At 48.9% G+C, this 24727-nt stretch overlaps 1 protein-coding gene across 1 annotated transcript in view; it reads left to right on the top strand.

Annotated features, from left to right (window-relative positions):
• The window catches only part of LOC100074728 (MLX interacting protein), a 59732-nt gene extending 39729 nt beyond the window's left edge, over positions 1-20003 (top strand). The window contains exons 5-17 of the mRNA XM_007666927.3: positions 362-403; positions 1485-1656; positions 2704-2793; positions 3423-3514; positions 4830-5499; positions 5810-5919; positions 6355-6535; positions 7190-7314; positions 7805-7906; positions 8038-8177; positions 8588-8711; positions 12107-12236; positions 12821-20003. Of these exons, the coding sequence (XP_007665117.2) occupies positions 362-403; positions 1485-1656; positions 2704-2793; positions 3423-3514; positions 4830-5499; positions 5810-5919; positions 6355-6535; positions 7190-7314; positions 7805-7906; positions 8038-8177; positions 8588-8711; positions 12107-12236; positions 12821-12942 (2100 nt within the window). The 3' untranslated portion in view covers positions 12943-20003. The remainder of the gene's footprint in view (positions 1-361; positions 404-1484; positions 1657-2703; positions 2794-3422; positions 3515-4829; positions 5500-5809; positions 5920-6354; positions 6536-7189; positions 7315-7804; positions 7907-8037; positions 8178-8587; positions 8712-12106; positions 12237-12820) is intronic.
• The last annotated feature ends 4724 nt before the right edge of the window (positions 20004-24727 follow it).

Here is a 24727-nt window from a genome sequence, read left to right as displayed (position 1 = left end):
AAGAAAAAATGGGAGAAAGAGAGAGAGAGAAAGAAGTGAATCAGAATCACTTACTGGCCTTTGACCTAAAAGGAACATCTTGAAGGTTACCTCCTGCCATGATGATAGCTTCACTGCTCAAAACAATGAAGCTCCACATTCTGGCCCATTTGGGTTGTTCTGGAGAGCAGTGCAGAGAAAGGCAGTAGATAGGGAACTTTTTGTTTGGTATTTTAGTCTTCAGATTCCCCATCTATGAACTGGGGGTAAGATTCTCTTGGCTTCTTATTAAAGATTACAGGAGGTGTTTCTGCAGGCAGGGAGGAGAAGCTAGGCAGGAATGTTTCCTGAGGTGTTATGGTTGGTTGTCCTTTCTCCACAGCTACAGAAACACAAGGATGAAGACTTGTCCAGCCTGGTCCGGGTAAGTGCGTCCAGGGAAGTTCTTCTCAGCTTGAGGAGGTGCTGGCTTCAGGCACCGAGGACTCTGGGGGAACCACATCATTCCTGGCTGAGGGTGGAGAGGAGAGGGCTTTCTCCCTTCAGAGGGAAAAGGTATTTGAGTTAGGCAGTTCAGCCATGAACCCCAAAGCAGAAGGAAACAGATTCTCTCTTATGTTGTACTAGTGACAAGCATACGAGACCACTTATACAGGTACAGTTGTGGTGGATCTCCAACTCTGAATCAATCCATCGCATTTATTGAGCACTTAATGTGTGCAGAGCAGTGAACTAAGCGCTTGGGAAAGTACAGTATAGTAGAGTTGGTAGACACGTTCCCCGCCCAACTTGAGCTTACAATCTAGAGGGAATTTTGAAGCCGAGGAGGACTGAAGGAAAACCACCATCTTGTCCCAGATTGAGAGTTTCTTCCCAGAGTTCTCCAGTCCTTTGCTCTCCTTCAGTAGCGTGTAATAGCCGCAGGTCCAATCAATCACTCAGTCATATTTATAGTGCTTAATAGGGGCAGAGCATTGTACTAAGCACAGTGGAAAATACAGTGCACTAATGTGGAAGGACATGATCCCTGTCCACATGGAGTTTACAGTCTAGAGGGAGGAGCTTAATGTTATAAAGGGTCCAGAATGCCCTCTGGACTCAAAGCAGTGGTGTCTACATCAATAATTTTGTTTATGTTATTTGTTAACTGCTTAGTATGAGCCAGGCACTCTACTAAGTGCTGGAGTAAATAGAAGCTAATCAGGTCAAATCAGTCCATGTCACACATGGGGCTCACAAGTCTTAACCCCCATTTTACAGATGACCTAACTGAGGCACAGAGCAGTTAAGTAACTCACCCAAGATCACCCAGCAGACAAATGGCAGGGAATGTGTCTACCAATTAATTTTATTGCATTGTACTCTTCCAAGTGCCTAGTACAGTCTTTGTTAGATAGTAAGCACTCAAGGAGCACCGCGATTGACAGATTGATCTCCTCCGAGGCTGTAATCAGAAAGTCTAATGTTTTTTCCCTTCTGCCTTTCTCTCCACACTCTGAGGGTAGGATGATGACCTTCTTCTCTGGCACAAAAGTGGGGATGGGCGGGACACTCCAGTGCCCATGGAAGAGGACCCTCTCCTGGACATGGATATGCTTATGTCAGAGTTTAGTGACACCCTGTTCTCCACGCTTTCTTCACACCAACCCATGGCCTGGCCCAACCCGAGGGAGATTGGTAAGTCAGATCAGTTTCTCTCAAGCCCTGGCTTTTTTCTGGGTGGGTTGCTGGAATGTTTCTGTTTCTGAGTCTCTCTGGGCCATATGCCTTGAGGAAAGGAAGATGGAAGGGCATAGTCAGTTGGGCTGCTCGGACACTGGCCGGCTGTAGGCATCTGGAAACTGGAGTCCCTGTCCAATTATGTTTTGTGAGACGATGGGCTCGCTTGCTTTCCAATGAAGAAAACACACCAAGGAAAAGTGGGCTATCCCCATATCCCAACTGCTGATCTCCCTCTTTGAAGGGGTCTCCTCCTGAAGGAAGAAGTGGGTGGGATATTGAGATGGGAAAGAAGAGCGCTCGGGACCATTTGATTCTTCTGGAGAGAATCAACTGAAATCTTGGGTGGGTGGTTTTTGTTTTATTTTATGGTATTTGTTAAATGCTCACTATGTGCCAGGCACTGTACTAAGCGCTAGGGTAGATATGAGCTAATCAGATTGAACACATGGGATTCACAGTCTTAATCTCTATTTTACAGATGAGGTGACTGAGGCACAGGAAAGTTGAAAGATTTCCCAAGGTCACACAACAGACAAATGGCAGAGCCGGGATTAGAATCCACATCTTTCTGATTCCCAAGCCCGCGCTCGGTCCACTAGGCCTTGCTGCATCACTGGTTCAAGCCAGTGTAGGTTGACAGTGTGGGTGTAGCCTTGGAGGGGAATCAGGAGCCTGGGTTCTCTGGCCAGCTCCTTCGCTGATTTGCTGGTGGCTGGCTCTGAGCAAGGCCTTTCTCCTCCCTGGACACATTTTCCCTTTTCTAAAACGGGAAGAATCTTCCACAGCTCAACCGTCCTCTCCTCGAGGCTGCTAGAGGGAGGGAATTGGGTTGGGGCTGTGGAGACAGGATCTGCAGTCGACCCTGGGGGAGGATTGGAAAACCAGATCAGATCCTCTGAGCCAGAGGGATCTGTCCCAGGCCACAGGTCATCTTTGCAACCTCCTCCTTCTCCACATGGTGACCAGCTAACCCTTCCCTGTTCCCTCTCTGAAATCTTCTAGCGCATCTGGGGAACGCCGATATGATCCAGCCGGGATTGATCCCTCTGCAGCCAAACCTGGACTTCATGGACACGTTTGAACCTTTCCAGGGTGAGGATGTAGGATGTGAGGGAAGTCCAGCTGGGTGGGCACCACAGAATGAAATTAAGCAGCAGAGCCAGGCTGGAGCGTGGCGAATCCTGAATCATGATTGGTCTGCCCCGGAGACCAGCCAAACAATTTCCCGTACGATGAAACGAAGCGGTTTCTCCCGCATGTCCGTGTCCCCTCTCTTGAAAAGGAAGCTAATGGTCTGACTCAGTGGAAAGCTCCCTATAAGCAGGCCTTTCTCTTCTTCCTTCCCTGAGCCCTGCCTTTGGCTCCACTGGAAGCAGCACTCACGCTGTGCTGCAGAGGGCAGTGGTTACCCATGCAACGGGGGCACTGCCTGGCTCAGTGGGAGGGAATCCTGCTCCCCACCCCTAATCCCCCAGAGCCCCCTTGATCCTTTGACCCTGAGGATGAGAGAACATGTCAAGATTGGTCTAGGGGCATGGCTTCCCTCCTCTGTGGCTCCAGGGACCCGACCCCCAGACGGATCCCTTCACAAATATTGGTCTTGACATTTCCCCCTCCACTCTGCTGGGTAAAGTAAAAGCCAGCCTTTCCAGTTTAGGTGTTTACCGAGAGGACTGTTTGGGCGCAGAAGAATTTGAAAAGTCATGATTTTTTTTTTCCAGATCTCTTTTCTTCCACCCGCTCCATTTTTGGCTCCATGCCAGCCGTACCTGCCTCTTCACCTCCACCGGATCCCGGCGGTCCTCCGACGCAGGTAGTGGAGCTGGCGGGTCGGGGTACCCGGTCTCTGTGTAGTGATCGCTCTCCACATCTTCGATGGATTGGCATCGGAGTCCTCCTGCACCATGCCGAGTGGGTGGGAGGGAAGAAAAGAAGCTTCGGGGGGTTACTTCTTCCTCTTGCTTTGAACCAGCTCATCGGAACTGGAAATTCTGCCCCAGATAGCACTGAGGGATGCTTTCTTGTAGGACAGGATTTCCAAAAGTTTAGTCCTCTGTGCTTTTCTTGCCTTGGGGAATGTAGAACCGTAGCGATCCTGCTTTTCAAAGTTGTCCCAGGAATAATAATAATAAAAATACTGGTATTTGTTAAGTGCTTACTATGTGCCAAGCACTATTCTAAATCCTGGGGTAGATAGAAGGTAATCAGGTTATCCCACTTGGGGCTCACAGACTTAATCCCCATTTTACAGATGAGGTAACTGAGGCACAGAGAAATTAAGTGACTTGCCCAAAGTCACACAGCTGATAAACGGCAGAGCCGGGATAAGAATCCAGACCTCTGAATTCCAAGCCCAGACTCTTTACACTAAGCTACATTGTAGAGCCATTAGCCCAGCTTCTCTTAGTCACTCTAAAGGAGGGTTTGTAATAATAATAATTATGGTACTTGTTAAACTCTTACTATGTGCCAAGCACTGTTCTAAGTGTTGGAGTAGATACAGATTAATCAGGTTAGACAAGTCCGATCACACATGGGGCTCACATTCTTAATCCCCATTCTATAGATGAGGTAATTGAGGTTCAGAAAAGAGAAGTGAGTTGCCCAGGGTACACAGCAGACGTGGCAGAGCCGGAATTAGAACTCAGGTCCTTCTGACTCCCAGGCCTGTGCTCTTTTCACTAAGCCACACAGGCCCAATGGCTCCTGAAAGGAAGAGCCCATTCTTTCCATCCCCCCTCCATTTCCCTCCCCCGATTCTTCTTAATGTAAAGGAGTGGTAAGTGGAGGCCCTCTGCTATAGTCCAGCTCCTTCAGGGCACAGCATGTCCCTGCTAACTGGGAATGTCTAGAGAAGGCAACTTCCTCTCCAGAGGGTGAGGCCCTACCCGTGGATCTAATTCATCCTGGAAACCCACTCTCCTGCAAGTTCAGGTGACTGGGCCAGAGATGACAAGCCAGCCTTGAGGAAACAGGTATAATTGGCCATCCAGGGGGCTGTTCTTTCTGGGGAAAGAGGGAGAGGTTCCTTTCTCATCTCTTTACTCGGGTGACTGGAGTTTTCTTGGGAAGAGAAGCGAATAGCGGGCATGCCGAAAGCCAGTGTTCTCTCCCCGTCTTTCCCTCAGGTGTCCATCCTGCCAGCTGATAGCGGTGCTCTGCCCACTGTGAATCTCCCCGACAGCCTCATTGTCTCACCAGGCCCGGCCACCCTGGACCTCACAGGCAGGCGGAGTAACGAGGAGGGGGCCCGGGCCGGGGGCCCTTTTGTCCAGCCTTCGGACTTCAGCAGGCCCGAGCCACCCTTGAGTGGCCCGCAGACTTTCCTGCCAGTCTTTCCGGCTCCTCTTATCTCCCCAAGTATCTCCCCAAGTCCCAACCCTGTCCCCCCACCGCCCGTGATACCGTTAGTGCCATCTCCTGGGGCCAGCCTGAGCCCCGCCACGCCACCGACCTTCCAGCTCCCACAGAAGTTTGGTGTTGGCAAGTCGTCCTCAGTCATCACCCACACAGCCTCAGCCGCGCTCACCCACGATGTCCCGGCCGCCCCCTTGAGCCAGAGCCAGGGCCTTGTGCTCACCGCCAGGCAGCTGCCCTCAGCAGGGGCACCCTGTAGCCTGGCACTGCCTTCTGCCATTGGGGCGACCACTTTGGGGCCATCCCAGCCCCGCTTGACTTTTGTGCACCCCAAAACTGTGCCCCTGGCCGGAGTGAGAACCAAGCAAACCCCCAAAAGAGTGCCTGCTCCCAAACCGGAGACTGTGTCCTTGGTGTTAAAGAACACCTACATTGCCCCAGGTGAGTGAAGCGGGGTGACTTTGGGGTCCTTTTATCTCTCCCCAGGGTGATGGAGGAGAACAGCCCCGATCACCCTTCATCTGGGGCTGAGAACCCTGGGTATTTGGGCCAGAACACAACCTTCTTTCAGGGCTCTGATTGGCTCTGAGGGCCAGGCAGCCTGGCCATAACAGGCACAACCAAACAGGGGCCCTTTGGAGTTAAGCTGGTCGTGGTTGAGAGCCTTCCCACCTTCCCCTTCTGCGTCCCTCCAGCCCCGTCCCATGGTCCCCAGCTTAACCTCCTCCTGTTCCTTCGGCTGCCTTTTCAGTACAACCCAGAGCAGTGATCGTGACCCCAGGCCCACTGAAGAGAGAAGGGATGCTGACCCCGACCATGTCCCAGCCAAACGTGGTCATCGCCTCAGGTGGCTTTGCCAGGGTGAGAGGAAAGCTGCTCCTTCTCAGGGCCCCGGGGGGTGGGGGGAAGACCCCGGCAGGATGCTTTGGAGTTTCCCCCTCCCGTTTGGAGATCTGCGTGTTTCTCTATAGAACTCCACCTGCACTCCCTCCCTCTTACCATGTGAACCTTCTGTGGGGCAGCGCATCTGGCCTAGTTATCTTGTGTCTATCACAGCGCCTGACACCTAATAATCGCTAACTACATCCCATGCTCGATTGACGTCTCCCTCGTCCTCTCACCGGGCCCCGTCTGTTGGGTCTGACTCTACTCACAAGTAACTTCCCTTTGTACGGGTGGGCCTCTGGCCTCTGCGACTGGCCCCTCTTCTTCCTCTGGTATGCAGGGGTGGGCTTTAGCTAGTGTGCTTGGGGAATATATGGAGTGATGATCCCTCTCTGTTCCTTGTTGTCTCAGGCTCCCTGTGTCCCTGAATTCCACAGCACCATCCTGGTTGACCAAGCCCCACATGCTGCCGGCAGCCAGACAGCTACAGTGCCCCAGCTCTTCTCTCCTGGCACCATGCAGGATCCCCTGATCAAGGGCGAGCAGATCCCAAAGCCCGGGGGCAGTCCCCAGGTGACCTCTCCAGCTTCCAGTGAGTGGTCAACCGAAAAGCGGGGAGATCCCCTGGGCCATAGCGGGGTCTCCATAGGGTGGGAACCTTGGGCGTAGGATCTCACCCTGCTTGTGTCTCCTATCTCCCTCCTGGATCAGGAAAAAGTGGGATGGTCTTGGTCACACATAGTCACTGAAACCCTTCTAGACTATAGGTTCCTTCTGGTCAGGGAATGTGTCCACCAACTCTGTAGTATTGTACTCCCCCAGCTCTGAGTCTGGCGCCCTGCCCACATTGATCAGTTGATTGACTGATTGAAACGCCTCTGAAAATGTGGACCCCATCTCCTACCTCCCCATTGCCTAGCCCTTCTCATCTAACCCAGAGGGCTGCCTTGCCATTGGATAATATTGCTCCTTAGTTACAAATTCATTCAATAGTGTTTATTGAGCGCTTAATGTGTGCAGAGCACTGTACTTCAGCCGTACTCCCATGGTAGGCAGGGCTCCTGGGTTGATTCAGTGGCAGTGGACTCAGAGTGCCCGGGGGTGGTGGTGGGGATGTTGGCAGAATTTGTGAGTAAGTGAACCCAGGATGTGCTGGTGTCCCTTTCTCTTGGGAGTCGGCAGCTGCTTGCTGTTCCTGCTGTTCTGATTCTCTCTCTAAGACTTGCTTTTATGTTCACCTTCTCAGGCCGAGACTGTCAAAGCTCTCGGCAGGGCTCTCCGTGTGCATCCGAGCAGAGTCCCAGCCCTCAGTCTCCCCAGAACAATTGCTCAGGAAAATCCACCACGGACCCACACGTGGCTGTGTTCAAGGTAGTGCCTTCTCTCCCATCTGTTGGGGCCCAGGGCCTGTGGGGTGGACTTGGGAGCACCAGGGGTTCCCCATTCTCTGATCCTTTACTGGGGCAAAAACACCTTAGTTCTGAGAGTTCAACCCGTGCAGGCTGGCCCTGTCCAAGGGCAGAGGGTGTGGCAGGAGCCCATGGGTATCCAGCTCAGTCCCTTCCACACGCCTTCATTGTCTGTGTTTTCAGGGAGATAGATGGGTTACCTATGAGGAGAGACAAGTGATGTTCTGCCCCATTCCTTCTCCTTTCCATTTGCTTTCTCCCCTGAGTCCTTGAAGGCAGTCAACCTGCTTCTGTAGCCTCAGCCGGGGGCTCTGGGGGCAGTCCCGGGGCTTGGGTTTGAGCCCTAATGTTTGTCGGGCGAGCCAGGCTTGGAAGAACTTAGCCCCAGGTCGAGGCACACACTTGGCGAGTCAGAGGGGAAGCAGGGTTGACGGGCTCGTTTTTCTGAGCAGAATCGGAAGATGAAACACATTTCTGCAGAACAGAAGAGGCGGTTCAACATCAAGATTGCTTTCAGCACTTTGAACAGTTTGGTCTCTAGCAATTCCAAATCGGTAAGTTGGCCCAAACCATAGGAGGAGAAACTAGCCGTAGCCTCCCCTGATGGGGTCGCCGGTTGCTTGGTCCTTCTCGGTACCTGGGCTTTAGGGGCCACTCCTGACCCCTCCTCTCATCCCTGTTGCAGACCAGCCACGTCATCACCAATGCCATCACGTTGCAGAAGACTGTTGAGTACATCGCCAAACTGCAGCAGGAGAGGAGTCAGATGCAAGAGGAAGCCCGGCGACTGCGAGAAGAGGTTGAGGAGCTCAACTCCACCATAATGTGAGACTCCCTCTTACCTCAAGGGTCCAAGAGCTGCCCCGGAGAGGCTAGCGAGAAGTCCGAGTCCTCTCTGAACGTTGGAGAGCGGGGGACACAATCAGACATCATCTAGACTCCCTAAAGTAGTTTGATACTCACCCCAGCCTCACAGCACTTATGTACATATCCTTGCACATGGTCATGTATTTTAACGTCTCCTCCCCATGAAGACTCGAAGTTCCTCGTGGGCAGGGATCATGTCTCCCAACTCTGTTGCTGTGTCGTACTCTCCCAAGTGCTTAGTATGGTGCTCTGCGCACAGTAAATGCTCAATAAATGCCATTGACCGACTGATAGGGTCTGGTGGGGAGGGCCTGTCCCCCTGTCCTGGGAGCTGGTCGCTAGTGTTCTGGCTTTGGTTGTTGTTTCAGTGCCTGCCAGCAGCAGCTTCCTGCTACTGGGGTCCCTGTCGCTCGGCATCGGTTTGACCACATGCGGGATATGTTTGACGAATATGTGAAAAGCCGGACCCTGCAAAATTGGAAGTTCTGGATCGTATCTTTTTTTCTTTCCCTGATGTCGTGCGTCCTTTGCTTGATTGTGATAACATCAGAGAAGCGTCTCCTTTTCTTCAGAGACAGCCTCAGGAAGAGTATTCTTTGTAAACTAAATTAACATCAAGTTTCTAAGGTGGGGCCTGGGTTCCCTTGCCCCTGAATGAAAAAAAGGACCCAACCTGGCTTTGCCCCTAACAATTAGATCTGAAATTGCATGCGTGCTCTCTTCTCGTGTCTTTTTTCTTTCTTTTCTCCTCTTTTTTCTCCCTCTCCCTTTTCTCTTTCTCTCTTTTCTCTCTCTTCTCTCTCTATTTTCTTTCTCTCCCCCCAGGTCCACCCCCACCACCAATCCTTTGCCTTTGGATAGAGAGGATGACATCCCTTCTGGTGATTAGGCAAACCCAGGGATTCTCTCATTCATTGCAGCCTTTACCAAGTGCCAGAAAACATCCTAGCCATACTGAGCAAACCAACCATGGAAATAGCAGTCACTTTTGTTAGCTTCAATCTTTGCGTAGATAATCTAAGGCACTAGTCAAACAGGAAAAGCGAATGCTTTTTAATCTACAATAATCTCACCAAGGCATTGTGTGTGTCTGTGTGTGTGTGTGTAGTCTAAATTGACAGACAGATAACATCTCAGCTGTATTTCATTCTGTTTTAACTACACAGTACAAAATAGCTAGGCCGTTGCACTTCTTAGTCACAGCAACCAAGACAAGTCAAAACTGCTTAGCAAACTGATCTCTCCCACTTGGCCTTCCCCGCCGTGATTCTTGTTAACAATGTGTAATACGAATAGCACATCCTAACAAGGCTCCAGTTTCACCCAGTATGGTCCTGACAGTGACCCTTTAAAACCTGCTTTTGTACCTCAGTTACAGTGTCTGCCGTTGAAGGACCAATTCAAAAAAATCTCTCTGACTTCAGTGATCGTGAATGAGAATTGGAGGAGGGAGGAGAATTTGGGAGCCATCCCCAGCACTGATCCCCAGGCCCACCTCCTGAACCAGATTCCAGACTCTTTCCATTCACCCTAACCTCTTCCATGCCTCCTACTACTCCTGTCTCTCAGTTCATAGAAGAAGGGGGAGAATGGAGGTGAACCCCCAAACTGCTAAGGGGTGGAGCGATTTTAGCTATGGCTTCCATCAGACAAGGATGTGTGCAGTAGCGACTCTCGGCCTTGGAGGTGTAGGGGATAAGGGAAGGGGCTGAGATGAGGTCAGATCAAGAGATGGGACAGGAAACCCCAAAATTTCAATCCAAAAGAGAAAGGCATTCAATTTAATGTAGGCCCCCAAAGCCTGAGTCATCTTTCCAAGTGATAACTGCTGTTTATAGCTCTCCAGCTGAGTTGATAATATTCCCCATTCAGGTGACTGAAAAACCTTTCCTATAAATGTTAAGAAATTGCTTTCCCTTGGCCAATTTCAAGAACCAGATGATGTGACTTTTGTGAGTGAACTGCTACAGCCCTCAGTTCTTGGTTTTCATGCTCCTGACTCTTCTGGTCTGTTCTTTGAGTTGGGGAAGAGTTTAATGTCAGTCTCAGTAATAGTGCATACTGTGTGCAGGAAACTTTACTGGGCATTAGAGCAATATACAGTAGAAGGAAAAGAAGTGCTCCCTGACCCAGAGGTATTTACAACCTATTGGAAGAGACATTAAACATAAAATGACTAAAATGTAAAGCTTAAGTGAATGAATGACTAAATCCACACCAGATAAGTATATGAATGCTGAGGTGGCTGATGGGATAGATTTCCCTGTTGTCCATCCACCTCCACATTCAGTAGGATTTTCTGACTGGCTTAAAGGCACTCAATCTTTCTCCATCGTAATTCTTATATGGTATTTGTTAAAGTGCTTACTATGTGTCAGACACTCTACTAAGCATTATACCCTAGCTCATGTGCTTTACTCCCTCACGTCAGGCTAAGCATTGTGCCTCATTCCCATCTCTCGCCGCCAGCCTCTTGCTCACCCCTTCCCATCTGGCTGGAACTCTCCCCGCCTTCACAGCTGGCAGACTCCTGCTCTCCGCATTTTCAAAGCCCTTCTGAAACTACATCTCCTCCAGGAGGTCTTCCCTGATTAATCTCTCATCTCCCCATCATATTTCCACATCTCCTGCCCCTTCACCACTTCCACATCATATGAGCCCTTGGTTACTCACACCCCACCACCCTCCCCATAGCACTTATATACATATCTTTAAACTCTGTTGCTTCCCTCTGCCTGAAATTATTTTAGTGTCTGTCTCTCCCCCATTAGACTGTAAGCTCCTCGATGGCAGGTATCAGGTTTACTATCTCGATTATTCTTTGCCAAGCATTAAGTACAGTTCTCTACACAGAGTAAATGCCCAGCAAATACTACTGATTGATTGATAGCTTAATCAGGAAGGTGGGGCAGTTAATCAGAGAATGCCTCCTGAAGGAGATGACTTTTTAGAAGTACTTGGAAGAAGGGATGGGTCTGGTGAATTGAGGCCTAGAGAGAATGTTCCAGTTGGGCAGAAAGGCATAAGCAATGAGTAAATAATTGGAGTATTTGTAAAGCACATAACTATACGCCAAGCACTGTACTACAAGCTAGAGTAGGTACAAGACAATCAGGTTGGACACAGTCCCTGTCCCACTTGGGGCTCACAGCCTGAGTGCGAGGGAGGACAGGTATTGAAACCCCATTTTACAGTTGAGAAAATGGAATTGGAAGTGAAAGAATCAGCAGTCAGCGTGAAAGGAACCAAGGCTATGAGCTGGAGCTATGGGTAGCAGAAGAGTTCAGATTTCTACCTTTGTTGATTTTGCTGCTGTTGCAACATGTGGCTTGAGCTTAGAATCTGAGGCTTTGAGTAAGGGGCCGGGAGAGAAGAGAGGAAAGGAGAAGGCAGAATATGGGAGCAGCCAAGCCAGAAGCCAAATGACACTCTATTCACGGTGAATTTCTTGGTTTAGTTGTCTTTAAGCATGGTCCATGAACTTGGGGAAGCAGTGTGGTCTAGTGGAAAGAGCGTGGGTCTGGGAGTCAGAAGGATCTGGGTTTTAATCCTGGTCCTACCACTTGTCCACTCTGTGACCTGGGGCAAGTCACTTAACTTCTCTGTGCTTCAGTTACCGCATCTGTAAAATGGGGATTAAGACCATGAGCCCTATATGGGACATGAACTCTGTCCAACCCGATCAACTTGTATCTACCCCAGAGCTTAGAACAATGCCCGGCACATAAGAAGTGCTTAACAAATGCCATTAAAAAAATTCCTAATGATTTGATTCCTATCCACCCAGTGTTGGGCCTCTGGGAGAGAAAAGAAGGGCCAGTCACAAGATACAGTAAAGCGCTTCCATCGAATGTGGGAGTTATTCCCCTTAACCCCTCAACCTACAGTTCAGCATCATCATCAAGCCACTGTTTGAGTCATTCAACGGGATGGTGTCCACCACCAGCTTGGGTGAATTACATCAGACGGTCCTGTCTTGGGTGGACCAGCACTGTTCCCTCCCCATCCTCAGGCCAAGTGAGTATGCAGGGTTGTTTGGGGGGGTGGGGGAGAAGAGGGAGGGGCTGGAATTTCCCATTGATTTTCTAGCTTTCTCAACACTTGATACATCCCTGGGTAATAATAATAATAATCATTCTTGTTAAGCACTTACCATGTGCCAAGCACTGTTCTAAGCTCTGAGGTAGATACAATTCAGCCAGATTGGACAGAAATCCCTGTCCCCCATGGGGCTCACACTCTTTATCCCCATTTTATAGATGTTAACTGTGGCCTACAGAAGTTAAGTGACATGCCCAAGGCTGCACAGCAGCCACATGATCGACCTGGGATTAGAACCCATGTCCTTCTGACTCCCAGGCCCTTGCTCTATCCATGAAGCCATGCCATGGAGGCCCTTGAGCAGGGGGCGCGAACCCAAGAAGTGTCCGGAGTGGTGAGGGACTCTGGTCAGTCAGTCAGTCAGTCAGTCAGTCAATCATATTTATTGAGCTTTTACTGTGTGCGGAGTACTGTACTAAGCACTTGGGAGAGTACAGCCCTCTTTCCTCTTCCTTCTGTTCTCTCTCCTCCAACTCACCCTGTCCGCTCTTTTCTTTCAGTGGTGCTGAACACTCTCCTCCAACTGAACACGATGACCTCTATCCTGACAGACCCATCTCGTTTGCCAGAGCAAGCGTCAGAGGCCGTCACCGGGATCAGCAAGAGGATGGGGGAGTCCTAGAGATCCAAAGCCAGAGCCCAGCCCAACTGAGACAGTGTGTCAGAGAGTGAAGAGAATGGGTATCGGAGGTGGGTGGGAAGCGAATGTACTTTTCCGAGGTCTGGCCCCGAGGGGGTAGGGGGCAAGGCTCCCCAGGCTTCTCTCTCAGAGCAGCAATGGTCCCGTTGCTGTGGGCCTGGGCTTCCCACTGAGACTGGGTGGATGTTAACCGAATCACAAAGCTCAGGTTCAGAGCAGATCTGGGTCCTGCCAACAGCAATGACCTGTCCGCTGTCGACTTCTTCTCCTGGACGAGGGACCTCCGGTGCTCCTTCCTTTGAGCGTAGGCCGGAGGGATGCCAACAGTTGAAAGGGAAAACGCCTGTCTAGTCCCAGCCCCTGCCTTGACCTCTGCACCCTCTCCACTCAAGGTTAATTTCCTCCTAGGCCCGATGGGATCTGCAGAACTGATGAATCGGTCAGGGGCAAAGAACTCAGTTCCCAAGCTCTTCAGGGAAACGTAGGTCAGTGGACCTCAAGCACCCCTCCTCATTCTGTTTGCTCTCCTACCAAATGGTTGCCTCTCTTGCGGGGAGGACACCTCCTGACTCCCCACTTTCCTGATGTAGCAGTTGGAAGATCCTTGCCGTCCCCCAACACAACAACGGCAGCTCTGACACAGATTCTGAAGCTTGTAAATAGACTGAAACTTGTGGGCAGGAAGGCAGGTGCTGCCTCCAATTGTCTGCTTTTGTGCCACGTGCCGATGGGTGGGAGTGCCTTCTTCAGAGAACACCCAGAATACATATGCAAAAACAATGTACCCGGATGCACCCAGGACTCATGCACAAAGAAATGCAAAGCTGCTCCTCTGACCTGGGAACAGTTTCTCTTCTTTTGGTAATGTTTAAATTAGTGGCTTGAACATCATCATGGATCCAAGGACTACTAAGGGGCAGGGATTTGAGAGGCATGACCTCCTTGCCACACACACCCCCCACCCTGCGCCCCTATCCATCTGCCATCTGTCCCATGGCTGCAGCAGGTCTGGAAGCAGAAGAGGGCACCCTAAAATTTAAAGGGATTTGAGTTCAGGGTAAAACCACAGTTCTTAAGCTTAGCATTGGAAAGGCTGGGCTGAACAAAGCCAAACTGTCCCAGAGGTCAGAGGATGCTCTCTGCCATCTCTGGAAGCCTCAAAACATTGGAGTTCTTGGACCAAAGAAATAAATACCATTGATTGATCCAGGCGCCAATCTGGGAAGTAGGTAGGAGTAGAAAGTGGGGAAAGCATCTAAGGACCCTGGCAAGCTCTCCGGGGCTCTCTCTGCTCCCAGGAGTGGGAGAACCATTGTTTAACCTCTCTCTGGGAAGAGAGAGAGGTTTTTAAGCTGCTCTCGTTCAGGGGGCTGGACTCAGATGTCCCCCTTCACCCTGCAACCCTCTTCCCTTCACCTTGAGTTTGAAAGGCTCCTCCTCTCCAGAGCTCAAAAACCATCCCAACCTCTGCTTTCCACGTGGGCCAAGAAAGGGAAGGAGGCTGGGAGGGAGGCTCATTGGGAAGAATAGGCAGCAGTAGGACCTTGCCATTTCTCACCACTGCTTCCAGAGCAGAGGGAGGAAGCGCTTGACTTGGCTCAGACTCGGGGATTCCAGATCGTAACCGTGATCGGAGTGGTGGGTATTTCTGGAGCAGCTGGTGGTTCCTACTTGGTTTCCTTGGCTCAAGGAGACGTGAAGACCAGGTCACCATTCTGAGGCCTGTGGCCCAGAGTCACGCTAAACTCTACTGCCCAGGGAGAGGAGTATCAGTGAGGGAATACTCTCTTTGGAGAACAGATGGTTGGGGCTGATTTCAGTGCTCATTATGAACTCAGAAGCCCTTTAGAATTGGGTCTTGGCTTATTTAGACTTTGCCTTTCCCCTGTGTAGCCTCACAGCATTGACTTCAAGTGCTCTGTCTGATCAGTAAGCGCAAAATGTCTTTGGCACATGGGCCACTCCTAGAGCTTCCTCTTTCTGAAGCCCAGGTTTACAGCCTTCGGGGCTTACCCAGCATTTGCTGGCTGGCAGGAGGAGAATGGGGGTGGTGGAAGAGTCTGAGTCCGAGAAGTCCAGAGTAGGTGTGTCTTCCACAAAGACCCAGACAGTTGGGTCAGATAGCCTGGGGACCACGTGGCTGATGAGGTGGAGATGGGTTTCCTCTGGAGAAATTGTCTTTGAAGCAGCAGGAGGGCTCTTCCCTGCTGAGCTGCCTTCTCTTGGCTTTTCAGTGTTCTTGCTCTTTTCCCAAACTGAGAGAAATTTAGCGTCTCAGCAGTCCCGTCCTTTAGAATTTTGCTTTAGAAAGCAGAGCATCTGGTTTTAACATCTCGGCGTCCCCACTTGAGAACCTCAGCCCATTGATTCAAATGCTCAGTCTCTGGGGTTTGAACCCCCGTCAAGATTCAAAACAAACACCCCAAGTTCTCAGAGTAGTAAAGGGCAAGGGATTCAGTTCCTGTGGGAATTGAAAAGCTCTTTACTTCCATAAACAGACATAAGCAGAACCACAGGGCTGCTTGGTTTTCAGCAATGTGATGTGGCGTGGGTCTAGACGGTGGCCCATTCCTGATGATTTGTGGGCTTTGGAAACCTAGTTAGGTTTTCACTGCAGATGACAAGGCAAGAGCTCCTCTAAGGAGCTCGTTTAATTCACCTTAGGACTCCATAAGACGTGAAGGAAACTTCCTGTTTCAATGGCCTGCCTGTCCCTTCATTTGAACTCACCTTTACCCTGCACTAGGCAAAATATTTAATGTGGTAACTAGGCTGTGTTAGGCTTCATGGAGAGAGCTAGAGAGAGAGAGAGTGTGTGTGTGTGTGTGTATGTGTGTACTCACAAACATTCAGCGTATAAATATTTGCATGTTTTATTATTTATTTAGCCACTACTTAAGTTCATTTCTGGTGTCCCAGATCAGCATGGTAGTAAGGCTGTGAGCCTGGAGTTATTTTTCCAAATCCAGTTTCCTGATCCCGTACTTTCCCCCATTTGAAGTTTCACCTGGCAGATCTAACCAAGTGTCAGATTGGCTGAAACTGGTCTGGTCTAATCAGCTTCTCTGTGCAGATCCTGTTAGCAGACTCTTGATCTTTAATCTGCTCTAGACATCATAGAAGCAGGCACCCTCTTTGGGAAATAGCCTGAAGTAAGCATACTATTTGATTCTCTCCCGCCTCCTTGGGGCCGGCGTGGGGGCGGTGGGGAGAAGAGTGGTGTTATAGTGTTGCATCTTTGAGAGAAAATCAGTTAGTCTCATTCCCCTGTCTTAAAATGGCTGAAAAATATTTCTCACCCACTGAATTTCCTGAGTGAGAAATCTCTGCCATCATCTCCCATGGTGCTATCTCGCTCTTTCAAGAAGTGTAAGTCTGTGTCAGGTTTCAGCAGAGCTTCTGCGTAGTCTGACTTTCAAATCCTCCCCCCCCCACCTCTTGGTTTACATAACCTGATTAATTAGCATTGCCTCAATCTTGTGGCAGATTAGTGGTTTGACTGCTTTTGAAGGCATGAAGAAATGCTCGCAGAAAGAAAACATAGCTGATGTGAAAGTTAGGGGGCAAGGGAAAGGTTTTATATGAAGAAGAGGAAGGAAGGAACACAAAGTCTTCGCAGCAAGCGTTGCTGGGGCACCTTTAAAGAACCCTTCCAAGGGCCAGTGTCAAAGTGATCATGTGTTTTTTGTGTGAAGGACTCTTGAGTCTATCTCTTCTCCACCCACCCTTCATGCTCCTCCCTTCTGTGCTTCGCCCATTGGTCCTAGAACTTTAAGGTTTGCAAACCTGTGCTCTCCTCTGTTTGGCGATGAGGATGCTTCCAGAGGTTGTAGCAAACACTGTATTTTCAGTGGTTTCCCCCAATCTAGTCTCATTGGGGTAAAGATAGGGTTAAATGAGGACCTGGTCCTCCGTCTAACGCTTGTGGTAATTGCTACCCAGCTCAGTTAGAATAATGAAGAGTAGTCAAAGCTCCTGTGTCTGAACTCTATGTGAAACGCAGTGTGTGGAACATTGTAGAAATGTGTTAGGATTCAGAGATGCCATGATCACCACCTTTGAGAGTGAGAAAGCTTCCAGGCGGCTCATTTCTCTCTCCCTTCTCTACAGTGCTGTCGTGGTTCTAGCCAGAATTCTCCTTAATTTGGCAATTAAAGATTGTTAACTAGGTACAGAAACTCAGATATGACTTTTGATCACAGCCCAGTGGGCAAACATGAGTTTCGCTGCAGGGTAGATACAAGAGAAGATCAGAAACCGATAACAGGACCTCTAGTCCACATTTGAAGACCTTTTTCAAAAGGATGTAAGCTCCTGCCTCTATGAAAAAACTCGCCCGCCCTGAGAAATTTTTATCAAGATCATAGAGCTTCCTTTGGTGGTTTGGTCAGTGCACACTGGAGCCAAAGATGTCTTGCCTGAATCTTCTCCCACTCCAATAGAGTAAACTGGCATTGAACGAGTGGGCTTGGACTTCACGACAGTTTCTTCGTTTCTTCGCCATTATCTATGAGCTCCACTTAAAATGGAAAGGCAGGAGAGCCCAACTATGAGGTCCCAAAAAGCACCCAATCTGCCAGCATTGAAGCGATGTCCATTGTAAAATAGCTTTGCAGAGTAGGACTATGAAGAGAATGAATGACTGCAGCTGTTGAATGGTGAGTCAAAATGGGAGTGCCTAAACGAGGATTCAATGAAGCACAATTCAAGCAATGTGTCTGAATTGTGGATTGCCAGGAGACAACAGCGGTGGACGGATGCTTGGCACGTCAAGAACGGGATAGTTCTTTCAGAGAAGCCGCTTTGGGAAGGCGGCAGTGGCAAGCCTTGAGAAGGAGAATCAAATATCGCCCTGTGCATTGCAAGTGGCAGGTGCAGAAGCATAGCGGAGGATGTTGTCTCTGTGAGGAAGGCATTGTCAACATGTGTTCGCCTTTCGTGCCACACTCTGGCATATGGCTAAAATTTCAAAGTCAGTAGCATCATTTTCAAATGAAAAGGGCAATTTTGTCAGACTGCTGGGAGCACTGGGTTTTTAAACTACACTGTGTAGCTTGGGTTCCTCATCAATTTTCCCATTGATGCTGTTGGGCGTCTTCCCTGGAAAGATTTTATGGGCTAGAATTTGAGCTGGAAATGATGGAGAATGCAGCTCTGAGTCCTCCTGGTCCCACCAGTTGGGGAATGAATTAACAGTGATATAGCCAGTGTTCCCCTCATCAGTCCTTTCATTTCTGCTACTTTATGCCACTGTACTGAGGGTCATCCCAAAATTGGCCTTTGCTGACCTTAGCATCCTCAGCATCTCCTCATCGGTCGATCTGCTGCATCCATCGATGAGAGAGGGAGGCCCAGCTTTTGGTCGATGAGAGAGGGAGGCCCAGCTCTTGGGTGTCCACAGCTTGATTCCCTCTCAGGGAATGGATTAGCTGTGAGATGGCAAAAGACCCTTGCCAGTCTCTTCCCTGTAGTCTAGTTCCTAGGCCTACCGTGTTACCACCAAGTTAGATGCAAAATGTGAATGATTCATTGCTAATGGCATTTAGTGCAAATAAATTACACCTCTCTCTCTCTTTGGAGGAAAGTCAAAGAATTAGTTCCTTGGTAGCTTCTACCTCTCAGCCCCAAGCCCTCATAATCTTGTGTGTGTGTGCACGTGTGTGTGAATGGGAGAGGGAAAAAAAGTGCTACTCTTTTTTAGAAAAATGCTATTCCCCATGAGCTCTTCAGCCAGTCTCAGGTCAAGCCTGGAGTAAGCATGAATGAATAAGGGCCATTTCCTCCATCTTGATAGTTACGAAGGCCATAGAGACTGCTAAGGTGCTTCTCCCAAAGTTATTATGCCCAGGGAAAGTGCTAAAACACCATTCAGTCTTTTGACATTCCAATTATTTGTGTATGGTTTTTACATAATCCAAAATCTCCACGCAATCAGTTGTTTGTTTACTCTTTATTTGTGGAATAGCTAGTTACCTTGGTTGCTTGCAAGATATCATTTCTGGCAAAATAGGTCGAATGAAGTGTGTTAGGGAGCTTGTAGAGAAGCATATTGGGGAAATATTTGGGCCTTGTCTCTGGTGAGTGTTATCAGCCATGAGGGAGATTTAGATGATAGAATAGGCTGTTGACCCTTGGATAATTTGGAATGCCGTCTTTCCCAGCTATCACCAAACAGAAAACTATTTACTTGCTGGTGTTCATGATAATCTACTTTGGAAAAAAGGGAAAATCAGATGTTCAGTGTCTTACCGATTTTGATTCAGTTAATGTTAGTGGCATTTTAGCTCTGTCGGTCTACCTCCTCTCTGTGATTATGTCATTTTTATTAAGATAATGCAGCAGACTCCATCAATGCAATGTCCCTTTGTCCTCCTCTACACATTTTTGTTGCTGGCTCCATGAGTTTAAAACTTTGATCTGGAAGATTTGGAGTAAAATATTTTACTCTGGGTTTCTTGGGGAGTGAGGGTGGGCTAGACCTTTCCCACAGGTAAGATAAAAAGAGGCCAAAGTTTGAAGCATTTCATTCTATTTTGTATCTAGACATTCAAAAAAGTATGAACAGCTTAGTGATATGGGTCAGGTTTAATGTTTACATCATCCCCAAGCTTTAGGCCTCCCTGAGATCAGGGGGTCGAATGTATCTTTCTTCTCCAGGAATGTCCTTGGGAGTCTTTTATCTAAATCTTTGTAAGCACAAGAACGAAAAACAAAAACCCTCTTGAAGCGCTTACATGGGGACGCTACAGCAATCTCACACACTCCCTTCCCCCCACTTTCCTTGTTGAAGTTCCTAGGGGGCAGGCAGGTTAAATGGATTCTTCCAAGAAGTGAATCCATACTGTGGTGGGCAAAGTGTAGAGAATAACATCTCCAGTACTGCAGGCTCCAGGGCCTTCATGTGGAAGGCTGTTCTGTTCCTCTATACATCACCTCCTCGGTTTTGCTGTGCAGAAGTACATTTCCACCAGCTGTATACAACACTACAATGCATTTTTTTATATATTTGCAGCCAAAACAATAAATACTTATTTTTTGGAAGAGCTTGTGGTGTGGGGTTTTTGCGTGTGCCTTTAAATGCCAGCTGGTTGTCACTAACAGGAAAGTCCTCTGTGGGCAAACGGTCCAAAGGAGTGAAAACTTCCATCTGTGGGCTGTTCCGAATCTGATTTTATGAGGACAAGTTCAGCCTAGGGAAGGGAAAAAAGGGTGTCCACATGGTACCTCTGCCTCTTCAGGCAGCAGAGAGCATGGCCGAGTGCATAGAGCACTGGCCTGGGAATCAGAAGGACCTGAGTTCCAATCCCGGCTCTGCCACTTGTCTGCTGTGTGACCTTGGGTAAGTCACTTCACTTCTCCGTGCCTCAGTTAAGTCATCTGTAAAAAGGGGATTAAGACTGAGACCCATGTGGGATGTGTCCAACCCTGTATCTACCCCAGTGCTTAGAACAGTGCCTGGCACATAGTAAGTGCTTAACAGATACCTTAAAAAAAACCCAAATGCCACCCTGGTGTCTGGGAACAGCCCACCTTTACTTCGAGGAGGACACCTCCCTTTCCTGATTTTCCCTGCAGCCTTGATCATCCCAGATCAGCCCTGGGTGAAGCAAGTGCTCAATAAAAATCAATCAATGGTATTTACTGAGTGCTTACTGTATGCACAGCACTGTACTAGCCACTTGGGAGAGTACAATATAAGAGTTGGTAGACACATTCCCTGCCCACAGTGAGCTTACAGTCTAGAAGGGGAGACAAACATTAATATAAATGTAAATAAATACCATTCATAAGGTGCCAAGGACTGTATTAAGCGCTGAGGTAAACACACTAGAATTAGATCAGACACAGCCCTATCTTACATGAGGCTCACAGTCTAAGGGAGAGAATAGCGTGAGGAGCAGCATGTTCTATTGAACAGAGCACAGTTCCGGGAGCCAAAGGACTGTTGTGCTGATTCTGGCTCTGCCGATTGCTTGCTGTGTGACCTTGGGTAAGTCTCTTAACTTTTCTTGGCCTCAGTTACCTAAACTGTGAAATGAGAATTCAATTCCTGTTCTTCCTCTTAGACACACAGTCTTAAGAGGGACAGGGACTGTGTCCAACCTGATTAGCTTGAATCTACCCCAGAAGAATGTTTGATACATAGAAAGCATTTAGTAAATACCATAAAAATCACAGAAATTTAAGCCCTATTTTATAGTTGAGGAACTTGAGCCCCAAGGATCCCTACAGGAGTTGGCAGCAATCTACCCTGTGAGACAGAATTGGGGTCCCTATCCCCACCCCCCTGCCTTTTCCAGGAGCCTTCTTTCTAAAGAAGCTTGGAGGATTTTACTGCTTATTCCAAACGGTACTGGGAGCTTGTAGCCCCAGAGTATTCCACTTCCCCTGAACAGAAAGGGGCTTTTCCTATTACATTTTCAATAAGGCCATGAGCAAGAAGAGGACAGGAAAGTTATTGGGTGTAATTTGGTGGCCTAACCCTTGGCGTTGCTCAGAGCAAGTTGGCTCACTGAAGTAAGTCCCTTGCCTAGGGCTGGAGGGAACTGTTGGTAGCAGGGAAAATGTGAACTGTGGGAAATCTCTTCACTAGAGGATTTGGGAAGGGTGGAAGAGCATCGTCAGGCCCCAGCCTGAACCTGGGGCACCTGCTATCAGAGGTGGAATTGAGAGGTAAGAGGGACAGGTGGGCATCACCACCTCTTTTTCTCTTCAGAGAGTTCCATTCCCAGCTGCCGAAGCTCTTCCTTCTCAGGGCTGAGGAAGGTCCTGGCTCCCAGTTCTGGTGGTTTCCTACTCTGTGAAGAGTGCAGAAGGAGGAAGGAAAGATTTCTGAGGGATAAGAAGAGAGGTAGTCTTTTTTTCCCAGCTCCTCTACTTACCTACTGTATGATTTTTGGGAAAGTCTTTTAACTCCTCAGTGCCTCACTTTCTTCATCTGTACGATGGGAATTCGATATCTGTTTCCCCTTCTATTTAGACTATGAACCCTGGATGGGACAGGGACTGTGCCCTATCTGATACTCCTGTATCTACCCCAGTGCTTAGCACATAGTTTTGTGCTTAACAAATACCACACTTATTTTGCTCTTCTCCCAACTTAGCTCCCTCCCTCTTCCTCACTGCTGCTGCTTAAGGGTTGGGGTGTTGGGGGGAGTGTGTTGATTGCTCCATCTCTTCCTCCTCACTTTGGAGGGGCTTTCTTTTCTCTTCTTCCCTGCCTGTGCCCAGTGGTGCCCCCAAGCCCCTCCAAGTCACAGAAAATGAATGAAAGTGGCAGAAAGTCCTTTCTCTCCATTGTTTCTTTTGCCAAGATTCAGCTTGCTCCTCTCAGGGAATTTGATGGGCCTAAAAACAAAGAGGCAAATTGCCAGGAAACAAATTCTGATGCCGTAACAATGAGGTTTCATTATCTTTAAAAGGAAACAACTTTCTTTCCATCCTCTTTCCACTCAGTTCCAGTGCTCTTGTCTGGACCTCTCTCTGCCTTGGGCAGCCCTTCTGACAACAGACATGGCCAACAGAACCGAGTCAGGGGTCTGGCTTGGGACCCAGGAAGAGAAGGAGTCCGGCTACTGACTCCTGGCTCTGGGCTTCTGCCACTCAGCTGCTTCTGTCAGCCTGCTCAGATTCCTATCTCTTGACTAAAAATGTACCTGGTTGACACAGGCACTTGTCTGATCAAACCCACGCTCCTCTCGCAAGGGAAAAAGTACTTAAACCTCAAGGGAAAAAGTTTTCGACTAATGACACAAAGTGAGACCTCTGGATCCCAGGGCTCTAAGAGAGAGAGGCGAGAAGGTGAATTTTAAGGGAAAATTTGGTTAACTGAATGACACAGCATGAAACTCATCCCGCCCCTAAGATAAGAGAAAAGTTTCATAGACAACCTGGGGCTAGAAGGGGGCTTCAGAGTTCATCTATTCCTTGCTAATATTTTAGGGAGGATCATGCTGGGTTTAACCCAATCCAGCTTAACAAGGGGCCAGTCCTATTCTTCCCATTATTTTACTTCGGCTCATTCATTCATTCATTCATTCAACCATATTTATCGAGCAGTTACTGGGTGCAGAGGATTTAGGGGGCCAATCAGAGAGGTGACTATGGCAGATAGAGTGGGCACCCCCAGCTTAATGGGGGGAGAGGAGTGGCCACATAAACTCCTATTTGAGATGTAACTAATAATAATAATAATAGTGATGTCAGTTCCCTGTAGACTGTAAGCCCCCTCTAGACTGTAAGCTTGTAATGGGCAGGAAAAGTGTCTGCTAATACAACAGAATTATTATTCAATAGTATTTATTGAGCGCTTACTATGTGCAGAACACTGTACTAAGCACTTGGAATGAACAAGTCGGCAACAGAGACAGTCCCTGCCGTTTGACGGGCTTACAGTCTAATCGACGGGCTAATTATTATTATTATCAGTTATTATGATTGAATTTGTTAAGCACTTACACTGTTCTAAGCACTGGGGTAGATTCAAAGTAATCAGTTGGAGGGAGTCCTTCTCTGACATTCATTCATTCATTCAATAGTATTTATTGAGCGCTTACTATGTGCAGAGCACTGTACTAAGCTCTTGGGATGAACAAGTCGGCAACAGATAGAGACAGTCCCTGCCGTTTGACGGGCTTACAGTCTAATCGGGGGAGACGGACAGACAAGAACAATGGCAATAAACAGCATCAAGGGGAAGAACATCTCGTAAAAACAATGGCAACTAAATAGAATCGAGGCGATGTACAATTCATTAACAAAATAAATAGGGTAACGAAAATATATACAGTTGAGCGGACGGGTACAGTGCTGTGGGGATGGGAAGGGAGAGGTGGAGGAGCAGAGGGAAAAGGGGAAAATGAGGCTTTAGCTGCGGAGAGGTAAAGGGGGGATGGCAGAGGGAGTAGAGGGGGAAGAGGAGCTCAGTCTGGGAAGGCCTCTTGGAGGAGGTGATTTTTAAGTAAGGTTTTGAAGAGGGAAAGAGAATCAGTTTGGCGGAGGTGAGGAGGGAGGGCGTTCCAGGACCGCGGGAGGACGTGACCCAGGGGTCGACGGCGGGATAGGCGAGACCGAGGGACGGTGAGGAGGTGGGCGGCAGAGGAGCGGAGCGTGCGGGGTGGGCGGTAGAAAGAGAGAAGGGAGGAGAGGTAGGAAGGGGCAAGGTGATGGAGAGCCTTGAAGCCTAGAGTGAGGAGTTTTTGTTTGGAGCGGAGGTCGATAGGCAACCACTGGAGTTGTTTAAGAAGGGGAGTGACATGCCCAGATCGTTTCTGCAGGAAGATGAGCCGGGCAGCGGAGTGAAGAATAGACCGGAGCGGGGCGAGAGAGGAGGAAGGGAGGTCAGAGAGAAGGCTGACACAGTAGTCTAGCCGGGATATAACGAGACATGGGGCTCACAGTCTTAATCCCCATATTACAGAAGAGATAACTGAGGCACAGAGAAGATAAATGACTTGCCCAAGGTCATACAGCAGACAAGTGGCAGAACCAGGATTAGAACCCAGGTCCTTCTGAATACCAGGCCCATGTTCTATCCATGCTTTCTGCTTCCTGAAGAAGCAGGGGAACCCTCTGGACACCCTTTTTCCCCTCCCAAGCCCCTGCTCTTGCCACTATGCTATGGTGCTTCCTAGTACAGTGCCTGGCACATAAGTGCTTAACAAATATCATAAAAAAAGGGTTCTACCAGCCCTCTGAGTGCAACTGGCATCATAACTACATCCTTAGCTGCAGGGCAAATGAGCCACTGGCCACGGCTGCTACATGT

Source organism: Ornithorhynchus anatinus, chromosome 2 (assembly GCF_004115215.2).
Source record: "Ornithorhynchus anatinus isolate Pmale09 chromosome 2, mOrnAna1.pri.v4, whole genome shotgun sequence".
NCBI lineage: Eukaryota > Metazoa > Chordata > Mammalia > Monotremata > Ornithorhynchidae > Ornithorhynchus > Ornithorhynchus anatinus.
Note: the sequence above shows the minus strand (reverse complement) of the source record. Positions and strands in the feature narration are given on the sequence as shown.